Source organism: Chiloscyllium punctatum, chromosome 10 (assembly GCF_047496795.1).
Source record: "Chiloscyllium punctatum isolate Juve2018m chromosome 10, sChiPun1.3, whole genome shotgun sequence".
NCBI lineage: Eukaryota > Metazoa > Chordata > Chondrichthyes > Orectolobiformes > Hemiscylliidae > Chiloscyllium > Chiloscyllium punctatum.
The window spans coordinates 4,543,213-4,564,111 of record NC_092748.1 but is presented as its reverse complement, the minus strand read 5'-3'; the positions used below and the strand labels follow the sequence as shown (position 1 = coordinate 4,564,111).

Here is a 20,899-nt window from a genome sequence, read left to right as displayed (position 1 = left end):
GCTTTCTAAATCCTTCCCCTCTCACCTTAAACCTATGCCTTCTAGTTTTGGACTCCCCAAACCTAGGAAAGACTTTGGCTATTCATCCTTTTCATGTCCCTATGAACTTATAAGAAAGTCTCCCCTCAGCCTCAGATGGTCCAGGGAAGAAAGCCCCATCCTGTTCAGCCTCTCCCTATTGCTCAAACCCTCCAGTGCTGGCAAAATCCTTGCAAATCCTTTCTGCAGCCTCTCAAGTTGAACAACAACCTTCTTATAAAAGGGCGACCAGAATTGCATGCAGTACTCTAAAAGTGGCCTCACCAATGTCCTGTACAGCTGCAACATGATCTCCCAAATTCTATCTCAATTTTGTGACCAACGAAGATATTGAAATGATGTCTCAACTAATGGCATTCTTGTGTATAAACCACAAAAAACAACCCATTATATACATTCAGCAGCAAAACAAGGAAGGCAAATGGAATATTGTCCTTTATTTCAAAGGGAATAGAGCATAAAAATGGGAAATCTTTGTTAAAACTGTAGAAGGCATTAGTTAAACCAGGCCTAAAATACTGTGAATAGTTTTGATCACCTTATCTAAGGAAAGATATATTAGCTTTGGAGGCAGTCTAGAGAAGATTCACTCAGCTGATACCACCTTTGGAAGAACTTCCTAATGAGGAGAGGTTGAGTGGGACCTGTACTCATTATTGATTAGCAGGATGAGAGGACACCTTGTTGAAACGTCGAAGATTCTCAAAGAGCTTGACAGGGTAGATGTGGAAACTTTGCTTTTGTGGGAGAGGCTAGCACCAGAGGGCATAATCTCAGAATAAGTGGTCACCTATTTAAAACAGCAGAGGAATTTCTTCTCTCTGAAGTGCGTGAGTCTGCAGAGGGCTGTAGAGGCTGTGTTCTTCGGCAAATTCAAGGCTGAAACAGGCAGCCTGTTAAATCAGAAGTCGGGTTGAAAGTGATCAGATCAGTCATGATCTCATTAAATGGCCAAATGGCCTGCTTTTGCTCCGACATTTTATGGTCTTAACTTGTAAGGACCCAGGCACAGTAACAGTCTTCCTTCAGAGTTTGAGGAAACGAGGGCTAAAATTCCAAGTGCATTTGAACACAATGTCAGTAGCATTCCAAAAGAATGCAACTGCAAACTACTGAACAAGGGAAAGAGCCCATCAAATAACCTGTGCGCTAACAAAGTTCACAAAAATGCAATGAGAAATGCAGAATTACAATTTTTTTTATTGCCAAATGAAGATGTTTAAAACCAAAGTGTCAATGAAGCTAGAAATTACTTTTCATAAATAGGTAGAGAAATGGAAAGCAGCGGCTTTAAAAACAAAATCACAGAAATAAGGCTATTCATATCTCCAAACGGCAGCCTATAATATCTGTCAGTGTGACAAGAGTGTGCTGTGTGTGTCAGGAAGCAAGTGAGTGGTAAATAATGCAGCAACTCTCAGTCAAGAGAGTATGTGGTAGAAAGTGCACTAAGGTGAAGGTCCAGGCTAGCTTACTGATTTATTTATTGCTGATCTAAGAACATGGATGGAAAAAGGAAGTGAAGCATCGCTTCAATTAAGACGGAATTAATAGGTATAACAACATGGGTGGTTAAAAATGGAAAGAAATGGAGAGTCCAATGTAGATGAATCCATAATCCCAAATTTTGTGCCACCTCAAACTGAAGCACATATCTTTCAACTTCTTTTTACTTGCTCATGGGATCTGAGCATCACTGGAAAAGACAGCATTTACTGTCCATTGCTTGACGAGGTTATGGTGAGCCACCTTGACGCCAGCAGCCCATGTGGTGCAAGTACAACCACAGAACTATTACAGAAGGGTTTCCACATCTTTGACCCACAAACAATGGAGAACTAGTGTGTTCTCAACACAACTCCAGCATACAAAATCAATCCTCCTTTCCAACTGTAGTGTAGTGGTAAAATCACAACTATTTTCAAACTACATATTTTAAATTGGGGGAAGTTATAGATGCATGGTGACATTGAACTGCGAAGAGACATGCGCACGCCCAAAACAAAAGCTTTACCGAAGGTTGATCAGTTCCGGGTAAAGGGTTTTTTTGGAATGCAAACCCAGAAACTTTCTTAGTGTGATTGGATGATAGTCCATTTTGGCTAGAATGGAGAATACATGAATATAATCCTGTGCCCTGTTGAAAAATAGCACATTATTCAATGTTAAAGACTGTGACAGTATGTATGAAGCATTATAGATCAGTGGAAGATGTATGTTGAGATTATGACCTTCAAGTTTGAGTTGGTGTAGTCAAAAGTGGTCCCTTTTTTTAAAAAAAAGTCTGAATCCTAAACAAAGTACACCAGGTGCTAGGATTCTCTTCACAGATGATATATAACCCTTGAAGTAATTCAACCATTTTCTCTTATCTACAGCATTAAACACACAAAACAGGCCCAATCACAAAATATGACCAGAACTGCAAGCAGATTACAAAAATGGTAAATTTACATTAATTTACAAAGTGTTGAGTAAATGAATTTCAGGGTTAAAAATGTCAACATTGAACAACACCTCACACTTACAGAGGCCAATCTGGAAAGGTCACTTCAATTGTGCAAGATTGGGTTGAAGTATGGGCAAAACAAATAAATTCAGCATGAACTATTAAAAGACAGACTTCACATACAACAGGATTTTAATCAGATTGCCTCAATTAATAGTGCTGTTATTTTCAGAACTACCTATCATTTGAAGGAGGTCTTCACTTTCCATGGCAATAAACTCACTTGATGTAGGTCCCTCCCAACACCAACATCGCAAAATATTCCGGAAAGGTGGTTGACAGAAACTCCCACCTTCAGAACTCATCTAACTAAGCTAGTAGCAGGATATGTCTTCTGATCAGACACCTACACATATAATACTGTCATAAGAACAGCTTTGCCAGTGACTTAGGTCAATTTGATGACACAGTTTAGTGGAATCAAACCACGCGATCCAATTTCAGCACCTTCACCAATTATTCAAAGATTCTCCAAATCCTCAGTGAGCATCAAAAAAAAAACAAGGCTCTGAACAGATAAAAATTTTAAAAGTGGCCTCTCTGAGCAATATGAAGTATTTTGTGACATTGATAAGGTGAACCTGGAAAATTACTTGGTCAGTCAGACCAATGGACTGAGGGGAAACTACTTTGAATTCAAAACAGTTTTACATACATCTCAGGTGGCAGAACAGTCTTTGCAAATGTGTGTCGTGCTTTGACTTATTGTTCTACCAAGTATTGCTATGTATTCAAACAGCTCAGGGGATTTAAGCAATGGATGGGGCTCAGCATGGGTTATTTCAGAAACACCGGAGATGGACAGGACAAACTGGAATTCCTATTCCAGACTCTTCCTGCACTAAATTATCACTGTCACTCTAGAATAAGTCGTATATTATTTAAATATCAACAACTATTTATAAATCTACAAATTCCCTTTACAAATCAAACAGAATTGAACCAGTCAAACATTTGGCATCAGCATTTTTTGATAATTAAGAAAACTGGTTTTCTTACTGGGGTCCTCAGATGGGTGAAGCAAACGTCCTATTTATCTGAACTCAATTAGGAATTAAATATTAGGCTAAATTAAATTATAGCTCAAAAGGAAAATGTCTGAGCATTCATCACCAGTTTCATATTAATTTCTGGCATCATGTAGATCAGTTCACACCAAAATAAATGTCACATAATCAGTATAATATTTAGAACTAATTTAGGAGTCTGACCTCAGAATATTAATAGCTTTTCCAATGAAGATAACAAAATTCATTATATAGTTTCTAGGCACCAGTTGATAAATCCACACCCAATAGCAAGTAAATCCGGACAAACTTATTACAATTTAATTTAGGGAGTTGTCTTTCCTCCAGAGCTCCATGGAGGCAGCACCATGCTATCAGCCATTGAAGGAAACCAGAGGCCAACCACTGACAAGAAAAAAAAGGTTTTCCATGTCTAAATTTGGGAGGAAATTGGGCAGACTGCCAGATTCAGTTTGCATTATCAAAAATCAACAGGGAAAAGGACTTTGGACTCTGCATTCCAAGGTGCTCGCTATACGGTCCACAACCTTACATGTGGAGGAATAATATGGAATCCACGAGCAGCCCACGTGAACTACATGACTACCAAGTTAGTGATGCAGAGGGAAACCACCAAAAGAAATTCTGATCACAGCAAACTTTCACATTCCTGTCAACGTTTTTCCAGGTATGGAAAGAGACGGGGGAGGGAGCAAGATTAAGACATGTACTCTTTCTCAGGGCAGAACAACGAAAAGAAAACTGCAATTGAAAAATAAAACAGTTCCAGGCCATTACGTGTGCTTGATAATCAACGGTTCGAAAATGAGTGATTACTCTGCCCAATAAGCCCCAGTTATTCTCCGTGAAAGTTGTGTGCTCTGAAAGCATTAACATTTTTGGCCAAAGAGTGTTAGAGTTTTTTTTCTAAATTCTGCTGTTTCAACTTCCCCATAGAGGAGAACCAAGTGTTGACTGTGTATTATTGGCAGCCTCACAAAGGCTAATTAGTCCAGACTATAACTGGGTAGCTTCGACCAGAACATTTGGCTTCAAGACCCACCTGCTTTAGCGGTATGTCATAACATGTCTGAACGTTTTGATTAAAAATATATAAAAATATAAAACTGGGTTGCTGGATATGATTAAGTTACATTAATTAGCAAAATCTCAGTTAGTGAAGAGGAAAACATAAAAACGCACTCATTCGAAAATCTTCACAATTAAGCCCAACAAGGAGCAGCAGGCAGTAAACATTCCATCAACCATTACAGCCTTCATCTTCTGCCTAATCCATCCCATGCCTCATTTAAAAGCCATTAAGAAATTGTGATGTTTAAATCAGAAACTCCAAATAAAACGCACCTTCAGTGTTAGCAAGAGGGTTAACAAAAGGCAAAGCATGTGATGAATTGGGATAATGCATTACATTGAGAGGGGAGACTGGAGATGCAATATGACCTCTGTTTTTAAATGCAGTATGGAGTGCTGAATTATCACAACACTTGCATCTTTAAAACGCACTGAATTCTTTTCCTCCATCCTATCCCTGACCAGCAGCATTTTCAATTGTTTAACAAACATTCAAAGCTATGCTACTTAAAAACTGGAGGAAAACACTGCTGTAGCTAAATGGCATCTGTTGAATAACCTGAATGGGACTTGTCAGTGGTTTGTCAGAGTTTCAGCACATAGTAGCTGTGACTAGCTCCCCAATGCAAAGTGCAAGCATGTCTCGACATGTCCAATTTCCCTCTGCAGTTTTTCAACCGACAGCCTTACAAGGCAGGATAACTCGGCAAAAAGTTGGGATCAGCAGGCAGTTGACCACAGCACAGGGTTTCGAAAGCAAAGGCAGGGAGATGAAGACATGAGCGTTCAGGGTTAAAGCAGACTAGGGAAAAGCTTAAACGTACCTGAGGTAGTTAGGACTATACACACAATGCTCAAAAACTACATTCTGTCAATTCTTTAAAATATGGGCTAAGGAACAATTCTTTGACACTTAAAAATAGTACCAATAAGTAGTGCTATTTAAAAGGGGGGAGAAGAATCATGCAGTGAAAGCATAGCATCTCTGTACAGTGAAGCAGAATCGCAAATGAATCAGAAACAATAACAGAATTTAGTTAGGAATTAGTTTATGAATAACCATTGGTGAATTCATTCACACCGACCCTCCCTAAAATAAATTTGATTGATTCTGTGTGCAAAACAAGCTTTTAGAATTCACTCCCAAGTCACAAGATGAGGTGGCACTTTAAAGTGACTTGGGAACAAGGCTGAATTTTGCCCTTGATGGCGATAGTTTGAAAACAGTGATAAAACTGACAATCAAGGCTCTTTACAACACAGAAAACCCTGCAGTACTCCATGTTAAAAGGATCTGTCCATCCTGCTGCCAATTTTGAGAAACTGGGTCCAAATGGCTTGAGCCACTCAAGGCAAAGCTGTTTAAGTCATTTTTCTGTCCGGCTGGACTTAGTCCACATCTTCCCAAGACAAGTTCGAGAATATCCAAGTTAAATAGCAATGTCATCCTGGTCAGGGGGGCTGAAGGCTGCAGCCCTGAGGATGTCCAGAGCATGAACCAAAATGAGGCTCCCTGTCAAGTGTTTCCAGCGCTTGGTGATGGGATGCTTCATTTTATCAAGCCCCAGGTGTAGTTCCTGAATCACATCCCTGTAGCTGTCTCCAATCTGTGCACTCCAGGTCAACAAGAAGTCATAGGCAGGTTTCCACATAGCCTGGAAGAATACAAATCAATTAGACCTGCTATTTTGTACAACCACCTGTATTAATGAAACACCATTTACATTGCAAATTGTATTGATCCTTCCAGTGGCAGAAGGTATTTACTTTTTGCTAACCTTGTCACACCCTTCTATTCGAATAATAGCTTAGAAGCTGCATAGTATAATACACACCTAGCCACTTTTGAAAATTGTCAATAATTTTAAAGGTTACGGGCATTGCTGGCTTGGCAGGAACTAGGAACTATGTGGCAGACAAAGGAGGTATTAATGTGATGTTTTACTTCAAATCTGATCCCATCTTACAGCCAATAACATTTCTGCACATGACAAGGTTGGGGGCTTTCCCCAATACTGACATTTTGCTCACCCAATCAAAATTGAGTCACTTAAACAGACTTGGAAAGGGGCTGAAATTGTTAACAGCAGAATTAATTCTATATATCCAGATTACAATAAAATTCACAATGACCCATGTCTCAGAGTCAGAAACAGGGGAAAAAAAACAACTAGAATCTTTCAATCATGTAGAACCAAAAAACAAATCAGTTTTCCAAGGCAATTAACTTGTCAATGGCTCCCTACTTGGGAAATTCTGGTAGTTATCACAAACCTTCAGTGGCTACTCAACTGCATCATACCCAAGACAACAACAGGAAACTAGGCTTTGGATGTGAGTTATGTAAACAAGGATAGAGAGGAGGAGAGGAAAATAAAATCAGACTCCTGTTCATAAGCATTATCACTATGACTACACTGCAATTCTTGACAAAAGACAGGATCATCTTAGCTGTGATACCCTTAACAACAACTTACACTTACATGGTAAACTAATGTATGAATGACCCCAGATGCTTCACAGGAGCAATATAAAATGAAGAAAGACACAATCCATATCAGCAGTTCTTAGATCAGATAACCAAAAAAACTTTGTCAAAGTTTTTCAAAAGAGTCTTAATATGAGAGAGGGGAATGGGAGGGGGAGACAGAGGATATAAGGTGAGTAACTTCCAGAATTTCGGGCTTCAACTTTGGTGACCGATGATGATGTGATTATAAGTGTAGATGCATAAGAGGCCAGAATTAGTAGTGTAAAATACCTCAAGAGGATAATGAGGTGGAGGAGACTATAGAGATAGGAAAAGGTAAGGCAGTGAAGGAATTAGTAAATTTAAGAAGTTGGGAATCAAGATATTGATTGACCAGGAACCAAGGTAAATCAATGAGGTGAGTGGGTGATGAGAAACTAGGTCATGCTGCAAATTAAAACACAGGCAGCATTGTTTTAGATGATCTCAGGTTTATGGAGGGCAGATAGCAGAAGGCTAGCCAGGAGTGCATTGGAATAAAAGGTAATGAAAGGTACAAATTAAGGTTTCAGTAGCATTTGGGCTGATATAAGGTTGTTGCAATCAGTGTGACAGAGGGGGAAACAGACACCAACAGAGATGAAATAGGCAAGGTAGGAAGTTCATTACAGGATCAACACAGTTGGCAAACCTGTCAATGCCTACTGCATAAACTGATAGATGATTAAACTAGATGTTGGTATGTGAGAGAGAGAGACTCCAACTGCAAGGCCTTCACACTGACCTTGACCCAATAGCACTGCTTTGATCAGAAAGGCACAAATAATTCCCTTACATTAGCTAGAATTGCTCTGGAATATCACAGATACAGATTCGAAAACATTCGATTCAAGAGAGAGGCTAGAAATCACAAATTCCCTGTGGCTGGTGGGGAGTACGGATCTCAGTCGATGGATTCCAGGACATACCCAAGAACTAATAAGAGAAGTCAACTAGGTCTGAGATTCAAACCTCCAAACCATTGCAGAAGAACAAATCACAACAGCCATCATTTTTAAAAGAGTTTGTTCCACGATTCCATAACCAAAGGGGAGGGTAGAAGGCAGGGTGGGCTGAGATGTGGAACTGAAGAATGGAACTTGAAAGCGCTTGCTGTTAAAAAGGTTTTTTGAACAATCTACTCTGTCTTGAACTCCAATCCATCCCTATTAACTCTTGAGAAGATGTTTTATCTAAATATTAGTATTAATATTTTATTTTATTCATTTGGAAGTACAGAACTTGAGCACTGCTGAAGAAAATACATGTTTTGTCAAAGCTTTGTTTGCACTCATCAAGACAATTTTCAGAAAATATCAATGAAAAGGAAAACCACCTTATTCCACTGTGTGAGAAGAAAGCACTGTTTGTATGACAAGCGGACCATGGGGAAGGTATTGCCATGGAGGATGCATCAGTGACATGTAGGGTAACATAAGATTGTCACGTTGGGCTTCAGCCCATATCTGATTATTCTGGAATGTCAAGCAACGGGGGAAGCTAGCTGTCTCACAGTGCACTTGCATGGTGCTGCTAACAAACCAAAAAGGCATTCTGTCTATCACACAAATGTGGTGTATGAATGCCATGCTGCTATTGTGCACATTATATGTCCTAAAGCCTGGCAGATAATGTTGGACTAAACATCATTTCGGTTGTTCACGCCTGCGAAGGCACTAACTGGAGCTCAACCAATCCGCGCTTGCAGAACTGAAAAAGTATTTAACATCAGATATGAATCACTGATTGGACAACATTGGTCAAATAATCCATGATGTGTGACAAATTACACTGATGACCAACTGAGGACTGTAATTTGGGTTTACAGTGTGAGCATACATCTGCATGCAGTGGAAGCTACGTAAATTGATACATCATCCTGCAGGCAGAAGGAATATGCACATGTATCAAGTCAATAAAACAGATGACAGCCAGTCTTTGGTTCATTTTTCAGGGCAATACCTTGAAAAACCAGAGTCAATCTGCCCGATTTAAATTTAAACAAAACTTGGCAGTTACTCGTCAGCTGTCATCTAATTGGCGGATTCTGCACAGCAATGTCGATCTCAATCAGAGTTCATTGCCAATCAATCAATACTTTCTTCTCATACACTATTAAAAAGATTGCTTTCCATTTAAATTGATACACTTTTCAAATTGTCCTGATGAGTGCAAGGCGAAAAGAGAGAAGTTGTTTTCATTTGTGGAAAAACTGAGAACGAGAAGGCACAGATTTAAAATAATTAGCAAAAGGAGCAGCAGAGTTGTCAGGAAGCATCTTTTATAAGCAGCAAGTGATTAGGATCTGGAATGTATAGCTTGAGAGAGTGTGGTGGTGACGGACTCAATTCCTGATTTCAAAACAGAATTGGCTCTTTGTCTAAAAAGGAAGAACGCGTGGAACTAAAGGGAAAAGATGGTGGATTGCCACTCGATATGTTGGACTCAAAGACAGAGTTGGCACAGACATGACTTGCTGAAGGGCCACCTCTGTGCTGTAAGCATTTCAGGATTCTAGGAGTACTGATATACCAGCAATATTGCCCAAATGCCTGAGTCTTTGCCTCTTGGAACAAGTCAATTCCAACATTTTAACAACCACACTTCCACTTTCTCTGTATCAAATCCTTGAACTGTTGATTTAAAACTGTTCGTTCAACATCAGTAATTCAAGCAGCCTGACAGTTAACTTTTTCCAAGCTGGCCTTGTTCCTCACCTAGCTGTACTATAGGTAACTATATCGCAAAGGTGAAATATTACTATTTACCCTGTTAAGTTTTCAGGGTTTCTTGGCAGAAATAGAAAACTCCAGATGAAACAAAATATAGCTCTTTCAAGGCAGGGCTTAAGGTGCAATGATGCAACCAACATAATTAAAAACAGATAAACTCCAAGTTTTTGGAGTCTTGCTTTGTACAAATTGGCTCCTGTGCTAGCTCCCTAATCAGCATATCATTGGTTACAAATAGTTTTGGTACATTCTCTTTTTGAGGATAAGGAATTTCTGTCCTTTGCAAGCAGGTGACCTCTTTGTTGACGTGGTGAGGACAGACCGGGATGTTCACGGACAAGGTTGGGCTAATATTAGGACTTTTGTTATTCACAAGTCAAGTTGTCCAGGGAGTAACGGTACTGCAAAAATATGTTTTGTTTTATCAATGCCTGAGGAGTGACCTTAGACTGAAATGAGGGACCATTGTCAGATTAGCAAAAAACAATTATAGTGTGTCTCACACACCTTACCCAGACAACAGCTTGATGGAGATCAGTAACAGTTGTTGTTTATTACTGCTTAGCCAGACTAAATATATCAGATAGAACAGCAAACCAGGTGTGAAAAACAGAGCCATTCACAAACTTCCCTACCATTTTTGGGAGGGAAACATTAACTCTGATTTTTGTCTATTCACACAGACATCATTGCTTCTTCCCTAGACTCAAGGTGGAAAGAGCTTGTGACCATTCATTCCCACTTCAATGTTGGGCTAAATCCAGATGTCAGGAAGTGAAGCTTTTGATCGGCTGGGAGAGGAGAGAGTGAAAAAAAGCATGAGCAAGAGAAAAATAGAGAGAAAGTGAGGGAGGGAGAGAAAGACAGGGATGGGGGTGGACAGAGAAGGAGGGCATGAGAGCAGGAGTCAACGAGCACAAACAGGATGCAATCAATCTGAGTATCTTCCAGGAAACTCAATTCACTTGGAGACAGCGTCTCCGTTAAACTGGAAAGAGGGAACCAAGGCACGCCATAATCCAGATCAAGGAGGAAGAGGCACAAGTTGAAATAGAAGTAGTAGGGATGGGCTTGTTGGACAACTGGAATTGAAGTATTTCAGGTGGGTATGCAAAGCCATGAAGCAGCACTCCTGCTTCTCCAAGTTCCACAGAATTGAAAGGCACAAACATGGTTGATACTGAGCGAGAACATACAGGGTACCCTGCACTGACACCTGGAGTCCCCTCAATGTCATCAAACCCTGACCTCCATTTTAATAAGTTACAATTGCAAACAATAGGCCCAGGAGAACACTGCTACAGCCTTGGTGACAGTGTGTCATTGTCTATATGTTGTGCCACTTTCTACTGGGTGGAACAGCTGAAAGGTCAGCTTTGTGTTTCGAGAATAGAAACAGCAAATTAGCCCATTTTAAACCATCATTCTTCTCAACAGAAAAGATCCTGACGTGGGAATGCAGGGCACAACTTCAAAATACGCAGAGGCACTGAACCTGTAAACATTGTGAATTATGAGGGGGATACTGATAGATTTAAAGAGAACACACAAGAGTGGAATGGTCAGACACATGGCAAAGCAAATTTAACTTAGAGAAGTGTGAAGTTAGATATTTTGGTGGAAGGAAGTAGGTGATAGATCTGATCGAAGGGATGCAATTTTAGGAGACAAGGCAACAGAGAGTGCAAGCAGATACAAGTCATTGAAGGGGACAGGTCAGGTGGAAAAAGTGACTAAAACAATACAGAATATGAAACAAAGAACTGTGAAGGCCAGAGATACGAAATGAAAACAAAATGCTACATCTGTGGCAGCACCTGTGGAGAGAATAAAACTGAGTTAATGTTTCGAGACCGGTGACCAGAACCCTTCCTTCAGAACCCCTAGTGCAGATCTGAAGAAGGGTTACCAGACTCGAAACATTAACTCTGTTTCTTCTCTACACAGACGCTGCCAGACTTGCTCAGTTTCTCCAGTAATTTATGTTCTTGATACATTACGGGATCCTGAGCTTACACACATAGCTCAAAAAAAAATGACATGATGATGAGCCTTGACAAAATAGTGCGCCTCAACCAGAAAACTGTATGCAAGCCCACGTCTATACATTAGTGGGAGTGCAGACAGATTTACAAGAATGGTTCAAGAGACGAGGATTTCAGTTATGTAGGCAAGCTGAGGCGGTCTTCCATAAGGAAAAGTTTGAGGTAGAGGTGTTCAAAAATGGTGGTGTAGGCAGAGTAAATAGGGGAAAACTGATCTCATTGACAGAATAGTCAACAACTGGGGTCACCAATTTCAGGTGATTAACAGAAGTGCCAATGTCAAGATAAGGAAAACCATTTCTTCATGCAGCAAGTAGTTAGGATCCGGAATGCCCTGCTGAGAGCATGGTGGAGGCAGATTGTATAGTGGAGTTTAAAAGAAAAGTTTAAATATTTGAACAGAATGTGCAGGCTCTGTGTAAAGGCACAGGGGTAAGACTAGCTGCATTGCCACTGCATGGAGTTTGCACAGACACAATGGACTGAATGACCTCATTCTGTGCTTTAACTATTCCATCATCCAGACTTGGAAAGAGGTGACACTGTCTTCAAAACTGCAGAATATGTAACATCAGGGAGAGCTTGTTGAAGTGCGAAGAAAACAATGGTTTCAGGAAACCAGGTTAGCATATTAGAACGACATTACCAGGAGATTTAAATGAAACAAATTGTAAGAGGGCATTCAACTGGTAATTTAATAATTAGATAATATAAAGGCAAAAGGTTTGAGGGGTGAGTTTCCTTTGGGGACTTGAGCAAAAATGCAGAATGTTGTTTGAAGATAAAATGTCTACCAGAACCAAACATCTAATGCAGAAACGTTCTTAAAAAGAATAGATGTATCAATGCAGTAGTACAAATGCAGCTTCAGATACTGTATGCTGCACTGAGCTGGTGCTGGCTGAATAATCTCACCTCAGTCTCGACAACTCCATTCTTGTCTCTGTGCGGAGCTTCGTAAGCTTCCATCTGCTGCCGAGAAACTTTGGCCAGTTTCTCAGCTAATTCTCTCCATCTCGGGGCCACTTCAACGGCAGTGGTGAGGAGGACAAAATCCTGGATGAGCCTGGCAACCAGACCCTGACAATCGAGTTTCAACAAGGCCTGGGGGGGGGGGGTAGAAACAAAGAGGGAAATATTCAGAAGCTGTGAGATACAAACATAGGGTGGTCAGGAAAAGACCAACAGATCCATTGAGCCCGTCCCATGCTTGACACGTGAAGCACCGTGACAGCTATATGAACCAGGGGTAGGTCATTCATACACTCAGACAAGCTTTCACCCTCTTGTTGATCAAGAAACTATGTCTTCCTTAAAAATAATTAAGGCTCAGTGACCACAGACTAAGTTTTTGGAAATCTCTTTCTCAAACATCTGGGAGCAAAGAATTATTTTCAACTTAGGTGAAACTCTATTTCTCCAAGAGCGATTTCCATTTTTAAATCTGCCCAGTTGAGGAAATGCCTTTTAAACATCCATCCTGTCAAGGATCCTCAGATCTTGCACGTTCCAATCAAGTGGCACCTCACAGCCTCCTAAACTCCAGCAGATACTAATCTATCTAACACCCCAGGTATTAATCTAGTTAGTGGACATTCTTAAACATTCCTTCCAGTCACCCTGTAGCTGTTTAGTCTTCAGGGAAAGGCAACAAAAAGAGTACAAAAATCCAGGATGAACAAACGAATGTTACTCTTGAAAATTCCTGAAACTAGTCTGGGAGGTCGCATAGTCCAACTGTTAACTACAAAGTTACTAACCTGCTTTGTCTCTACCCCAGTCCGGAACCCCAGTTGCCTGTCAAAGGGTTATAGAGTCAGTGCCCAGCACACCAGCTGGTAACACATTCCAGACACACACAGACTGCTCTCTGGGAAATGAACTACCTAATAATTCAATCAATTCCTACTCTCTCACACAGTCATCTCCTTTGGTCATCCTCACCTTAGTGAGGCAGATTATCCAATCCTTCATTATTCCATTGACCTTGATCAGCTCAGTTTTAAGTCCTAATTTCTCTGTAAATACACCAAGAACCTTGAGGCCAAGTAGATCAAGTTCCTTAAGCAAGTGTTCATCGTTGTAATTCTCTACTGGCTCTTTCCAAAGGCTATATGTCACCAACTTAGTGGGTCGGATCAAAACTGGGCCCTGTACCCAAGCTGCAGTTTGCTGTATAACCCACAGAATGCCAAAATGGTGCCCTTTGTCTTGTGCACCAAGATCGTTTCCCTTTTAAACTTTCAGTAACATTCCCCACAAATAACATGGCATTCTGTGACCCAACTAATATGTGTGGCATTTAACTAAATCAATTACAATTTAACATTGTGGTGATACATGTATCAAGCACAACTAAACCTCTTGGCAGTCGACTGCATACCTACAAACACTTCATCCTTACGTTGATTTTGGCATCAAGCTCCTGGCTGCCTGAAGTCACAAACAACCTGTTAACAAACTGTCCACATCACTGCCCCAGTCATTAAGTAAGACAATTGTAGGCTTCACACCAATCCCTGGGACGATCACCTCCATGATGATACTCATTCCCTTCTGGGCTGTGGGGCTGCAGCCAATACCCATTCCAATGTTACAAATTGCAACTGATATCACAAGACTATAATGTAAAATCTACATCAAACACTAAAGTATTTGTTGCTAATTTGTGTAGGGATAATACAAGGGACAGTTTTAACACTTTTGCTAAATCCTGCTGCTTTTGGAGGATAGAAACATCTCCCAACCTAGTTCTCTCAAGACGCACTCGGTACAGCAGTACTTGCACCTAATGGTAGTGGAGGACCAATGGTAACAATAAGATTCTAATACAAGGCATTCAATCAACGGAGCATGTACATAGTCTACTGTGGCTATCAATGCAACTGAATTAGAGAGATTGTACAGCCTTAGGATATACTGAAACATCTTCAGTATCATAAAGCATATCTTTTGTAATAGTCTGCTTTGCAGCTACCCGAAAGCATTTGTAGAACTACTGGATCATGCAGCTCAAATGGAGGCAATTCATCAATTCTATGACCATATCTAGTTAGTCCCACTCCCCACTTTCTCTGCATTCAGGATACCCAGTGATAATAATTATAATATTCCTGCAGAGGTAGGACAGTACTGCAGGAGCCAAGAAATATGTTGGCAGATAAAATGCGAGTTTCATAGGTGTCTGACGTGGCTCAGTGGGAGCACTCCCAACTTGGCAGCCGAGGGCTGCAGGTTTAAGTCCCACAGTGTACAGTGTGCACATGACCATATATTCATAGCTGGCTGCCAGAACAATGCACCCCTTCAAACCTGAAGGGGTTCATCATTGAGGTCACAAGCCCTAAAGAACTGAATGGTCAATAATGAGGGGGAAATGGGCAGTAGTAAGCTCAACATATAACTTCCTCTCTCCTGCCACTTTTACTCAGCTGTTTTAATGCATATTCTTCATGGAAACTACCTCCAATTAGCAGGGGAAAGAAGAGATAAATCCTGTATCACTCAGGGCTTGGTAAGGCTATTTCACTAGTTGTAACACAATTCCTTTCTGAAAGGTGTTGAACAGTCGTTGAGTAGCTCAACAGTTTCTTGATTACAGGGCTCGTTCAGTCTCCACAATTCAGCAACCTAGAGACTTGTCTGTAATTGTTTATCCTTTTAGCTATTGCAGTGGAAGCTAAGATGATGAATGATTTTAAAAGATTTTAAATTAGACAGGCGCTTGAAGGAAACACTTGCAGTGCTATGGGGAGAGCAGGGAACTCTCAGGATGGCATTACAGAGAAGCACATTGGATGTGATGGGCTGAATAGCCTCTGTCAGTGCTGCAATGACTGTATCACTGCTAATAGTGATGATTACGTACCTGATTCGCTCCACTTTGTGGAGGTAGGGGGTGATGGCTGCGAGGGCGGAGGACAGTTGTTAATACCATACAATATAGCAAAAATGGGTCTACGCAGCTCATGTTAGTGTAAGATCAACAATTGGCAAACTGGCTTGGAATGGTGAGCCGACAACAAAACAAAACACTGTGAATGGAGATTACACTGAAAGAAAACTACAAAGAGGAATCCCAGGGGAAGACTGATATTAAGACGACACAGCAACTCAATCAGAGTGGATAATACATCCATTCAGTTCACTGCACTGTGAAGGTAATAGTGCCTGTGCCCTTAGCTCTAAAACAGACAGGCCAGTTGTATCCTTCTCAATATCAACTTGCAGTTTTGTTTCATGGTGTCTGAGTCAGAACGGGATGTGGGTAACAGAGAGAGACAATGAAGTGTCCTCCCCCTCACTTGCCAGTCTAAAGTGAAGAAACTCAACGGCAGAGACACGTGGAGACAGCTGGGATTCAGGAATGATGACAAGCACACAAGGAAACTAAAACAATTGCAGAACAAACAAAATAACTTATCCAAATAATAGTTTAAAATAAAAACAATGCAAAGTTGCTGCACCGGCTGCACTGTTCAGGACAGACATAATATTCTTTGCATTTATGTAACATCTTATTGCACTGGTTACAATAGGATTCTACAATGAGGAGCCTAATGTATTCTATACCAAAAATTAATATCACCACTTCCACCAGTTTTGTTTCTCACAGCAGCTGGTACGTCATGACCAGGGGAAGCAGAGTTGTCCATCGCCAAAGTCGGTATAGCCAAGGCACAGTGAGGTACAGGGCAGCGTGATGAGATGCAGGGCAGCTGTGGCACGGTGATGTGTGGACAAGCCATGGCATGGCTAGATGCTGGGCAGCTGGGATACAGCCAAGGTGGACACCCTTTTCCTGGTTTTTGAGCTTACCAAGCAATGAAGCAACGCAGTTGTGCTAGATTTTCATACACTGAGAAATTCAAATAAAATGGTTGCATATGAATGAGAATTGCTTTGGTTTCAGCCCGACACTAGTCTTTGATACAGTCTGTTACACTTGTTTAGTATTGACTGAGAATGCTGATGCACTATGAGAAGCACAAGCATTTGAAATGAGGCAACAATCCAGTGGCAGGATCATCTAATCAGTCATTCAGGGGCTATTAAAAGATCCAACAATTGTACAGGCATCTTTTCTATAACACAGTTGTTGTGTTCTTGTGCAATCCCACGCTGTATAAAACGTGGGCAATAAAAATAGCAATTCACGAGTTGACAATGCAATCGTGTTATAGCTACCACACATTTTAATACCACCATACCCATATATAGGCGGCATGGTGGTTCAGTGGTTTGCACTGCTGCCTCACAGCACCAGGGACCCGATTTGATTCCTGCCTCGGGCGACTGTCTGTGTGGAGTTTGCACATTCTCCCCACATCTGTGGGGGTTTCCTCCGGGTGCTCCGGTTTCCTCCCATAATCCAAAGATGTGCAGGTTAGGTTGAGTGGCCATGCTAAATTGTCCCATAGTGTTAGGTGCATTAGTCAGGGTAAGTGTATGGTAGGGGAATGGGTCTGGGTGAGTTACTCTTTGGAGGGTTGGTGTGGACCTGTTGGGCCGAAGGGCCTGTTTCCATACTTTAGGGAATCTAATCTAAATAGCGTCCCCTATTCGTCAATCACTTTATAGTGAATTAGTGTTGACGAAACGCACATTATAGAGAAGAACCAGTAATTCAATGACCATTCCATAAGACATGACAATACTTCCCCATCGTGATGCGGATCAGGAGAAAGAGTTTGATTTAAAGCATACCCAAACAGATTGCTCTAAACTGATTTGTATGGATAAAAGATCCTGAAAGGGGTGCAGCCATGTGCTGTTTTAACACTTAAGAGACTATTCAGGAGAATCGGTGCACCTGACACCATGCTATGGAATTCAAGTGGTTTCAATGACTCAGCGTCATAGTGGAGGGATGCAGAACACATCTTGCGGTATTAATGAATAAACAAAGGTCTGTTTCCATGAACCTATGGCTCAGCGAGCATCAGCCACATCATGGTGAGCTATTTGCACCACTTCAGTATTGAGCTTCTAGTAGCTACGTAGCATCAATGGCATACACAAACTATCAACAAATTTAAGGCCCACCAGCATTACCTGGATATCAGTGCCACTCCACTACGATCCATGCTGAAACAGTTTTTCAACTAATTTTCATTGCTCCACCCATGAAGGTGAAGGAATGAATACTTACTTTCCCATGGCCTGCAATATATTGCAATGGGTGGCCTGGAAATGGCAAAATTTCCTCAACGTTGTTATAGAAATGGGAATATATACACTTCGAAGAAAAAGGGACACGTGCACACAATTATCTGTAGCAATTCCGAACCTTGCAATCTTACTGTATTGTCATGATGAATGTTACTTGATGAGTAAAGCCCCCCAGTGAGTTCTGCTTGAATGACATAATGAATTAAGTTGCACAATTTCGGGCTTGGACCGTGATTATAAGAAATGATTTCATTCAAAATCATGACTTGGTGCTTGGTAACGTTTCCCTCCATTGTCTTCCACTAGGACATGTTCACAGAAGGTGCACAATGAACACAGTCAACATATACTCAATGAGAATAGGTTACATTATTTTTCAAAAGATACGGCACTGAAAAACGTGCACCACCCCATGCCAATTTTGACATTTAATGACTGACATTTAAATTAATCTAAGGCATTCCAAAATTTTACAGACAATTGAGAGGAAAACTGCAGGCTTCAGTTAGTGCCCCGCCAACATTCCTCTGTAATATGTATCAACTACACCCCCTCTCCCTGACGTGCAAAACAGCAATGTGCTTTCTTCGGTTTGAAAATGCAATTAATTATGACAAGCACATCCTGCTTGGATCAAAGCCAATAATTCCTTGAAAACAGCTCATTTCCTTTGTCGTCATTTCTGCTGTTGACAAAGACGAGAGAGAGAGAGAAAGGATTCTGAGTGTTGCTTCTCATAGATCTTGTCACCTTTAGAGGCTGGCATTTGGGGAGCCTGAGCTAAATCCATGGACAAGAGAGAAAGCAGGAGGATCAGATCTGTAAATGCACTACAACAGTTCAACCAGTTAAAAGAGGCAAATCAGATCTGGCACCATGAGTGTGTTAAACTGACTCGACGTTTTGAAACATTACTGAGCCCTCGATTGAAGAAAGACACATTTCCATTGCACCTTTCATAACCTCAGGATATCTTAAAATCCTTTACAATGAATAAAGTACATTCGTAATATAGTCACTGTTGTGTTGTTGAGATGTAGCAGGCAACTTATGTGCAGCAAACTCTCTTAAACAGCTCAAATAACTGAATAACTTGCTCAATGCTCTTTCAGGGACATTGTAGGAGCATCTCACACCCCCAGCACTTCAAGTATGCTACCTTTTACAAAAGATGACACCTCTGACAGTGCAGCGTTCCCTCAGTATTGCACACAAGTGCTAAACCAGAATGGAGCTTTAGTTGGTGCTATTCTTGCTCAAGATGGGAGTCAAGGCTGGCAATTGTACAGATGCCAATAATATCGGCTTGTTTTCAGCAGAGTTACACATGTCCAACTCCAATGTTTCTATAGACAAGTCCTCGCTTTCCAATTGTTATTTGTAAACATGGTTGAAGTAGCAGGCTAAATGAAGAACAATGCAACTTTTATTATTGTAACGTGTACATTGGAAATGCAGAGAAAATAACTACACTCTCTACATTCCTGACTCATACACAAATTATACCTTAAATTTAGAGATTTCCAAACTTGCTCATTTAAGAAATGTGATTAATAGAAACAAGAACCAATAGATAAATTCATTGGATTTAAAAGCGAGAAGAGCTCTCCTCAGTACTTCTTCCATAATATACATCAAGAAGAACCTTTTTTGAAGAACTTGCATCCTAGAAAAAATACTTTTACTAAGATAGCCACCACATCAAGCTTGGGATGTATGTGTAGCATATAGCAAGGTGACAACTGATGAACAAAGAAACTTACACCTAACTACATGCAGTTTCTGTCCACTGAATTGAAGATCGAAATTCACTTCCCGAGAGCCACAGCTCCCTTCCTTCCCCTTCAGAACTTGATCTCCAGTTACTCACCCCCTCCAGGATGGATGGAAGCAGAGCTGTGAACTAGCAGCTTCAGTATCTCTGAAGGCCTGATAGAATTGCAAGTGAAAACCTGCAAGGATAAGGAGATCATAGTCCAAGATTCATAACATCCAATCTATTGTTTCATTTCATATACCTGGCCCTAGTCTTGGATATCTTTTCAGGTGAAAAAGATAAGGCATCCAAAGCTAACAAAAATGAATCTACATAGAAATAGAGGCAATCATTAGTGAGGTAGGAGACACAAAGGAACAATAGGGATTGGTGTCAACTGGTGAGATGTGACCAATGGTACCCCCCAGAGACTTGCACTGAGCCTCAGCTTTTCACCATATTTAGAAAAGCCTTGTATGAAGGAATAGAGAGCCATGAATTCAGATTTACTGACATCAGCAAGATGGGTGACAAACAAGTATTTTAGTTGACAGCAAAAATTTGCAAAAGTGACACTGATAAATTAAGCAAACAGGCAACATTGGTTCTACTGGGTTCAATGTGATCAAGTGTGAGACCATTCGTCTTGGAGTCAAGAAAGAAAGAAAGGCAAGCATATTTTCTAAATGCGGAGAAGCTATGATCAGTGAAGATACAAAGAGGCTTAGGAGTCTGTAGACAGATGTCACTGACAACTATTGGATGTGTTAAAAAAAACTAATCCATAAAAATAATTCAAGAGGATTGGATTAAATTACAGCTGCACAGAGTTCTACTTACTTCCCATTTCTAAGCAACTCAGGAACGGCAGATTTACTTTGGAGGGGATGGAGCACAAATTCACCAGAATGATACCTGGGCTAATTAAAAGGACAGGTTAGATCATAGGATTAGATCACAGAATCCCTGCAGTGTGGAAACAGGCACTTCGGCCTAGCAAATCCACACCGACCCTCTGAAGAGTACCCCACCCAAACCC

At 40.8% G+C, this 20,899-nt stretch overlaps 1 protein-coding gene across 3 annotated transcripts in view; it reads right to left on the bottom strand.

Annotated features, from left to right (window-relative positions):
- Positions 1 to 1,219: 1,219 nt before the first annotated feature.
- Positions 1,220 to 20,899, bottom strand: part of LOC140481833 (SH3 domain-binding protein 4-like) — a 61,948-nt gene continuing 42,268 nt past the window's right edge. For all 3 annotated transcript variants that reach the window (XM_072578361.1, XM_072578364.1, XM_072578362.1), the window contains 2 exons: positions 12,849 to 13,037; positions 1,220 to 6,302 (listed from right to left, as the gene is read on the bottom strand). In XM_072578361.1, the coding sequence (XP_072434462.1) occupies positions 6,078 to 6,302; positions 12,849 to 13,037 (414 nt within the window). In that variant the 3' untranslated portion in view covers positions 1,220 to 6,077. The remainder of the gene's footprint in view (positions 6,303 to 12,848; positions 13,038 to 20,899) is intronic.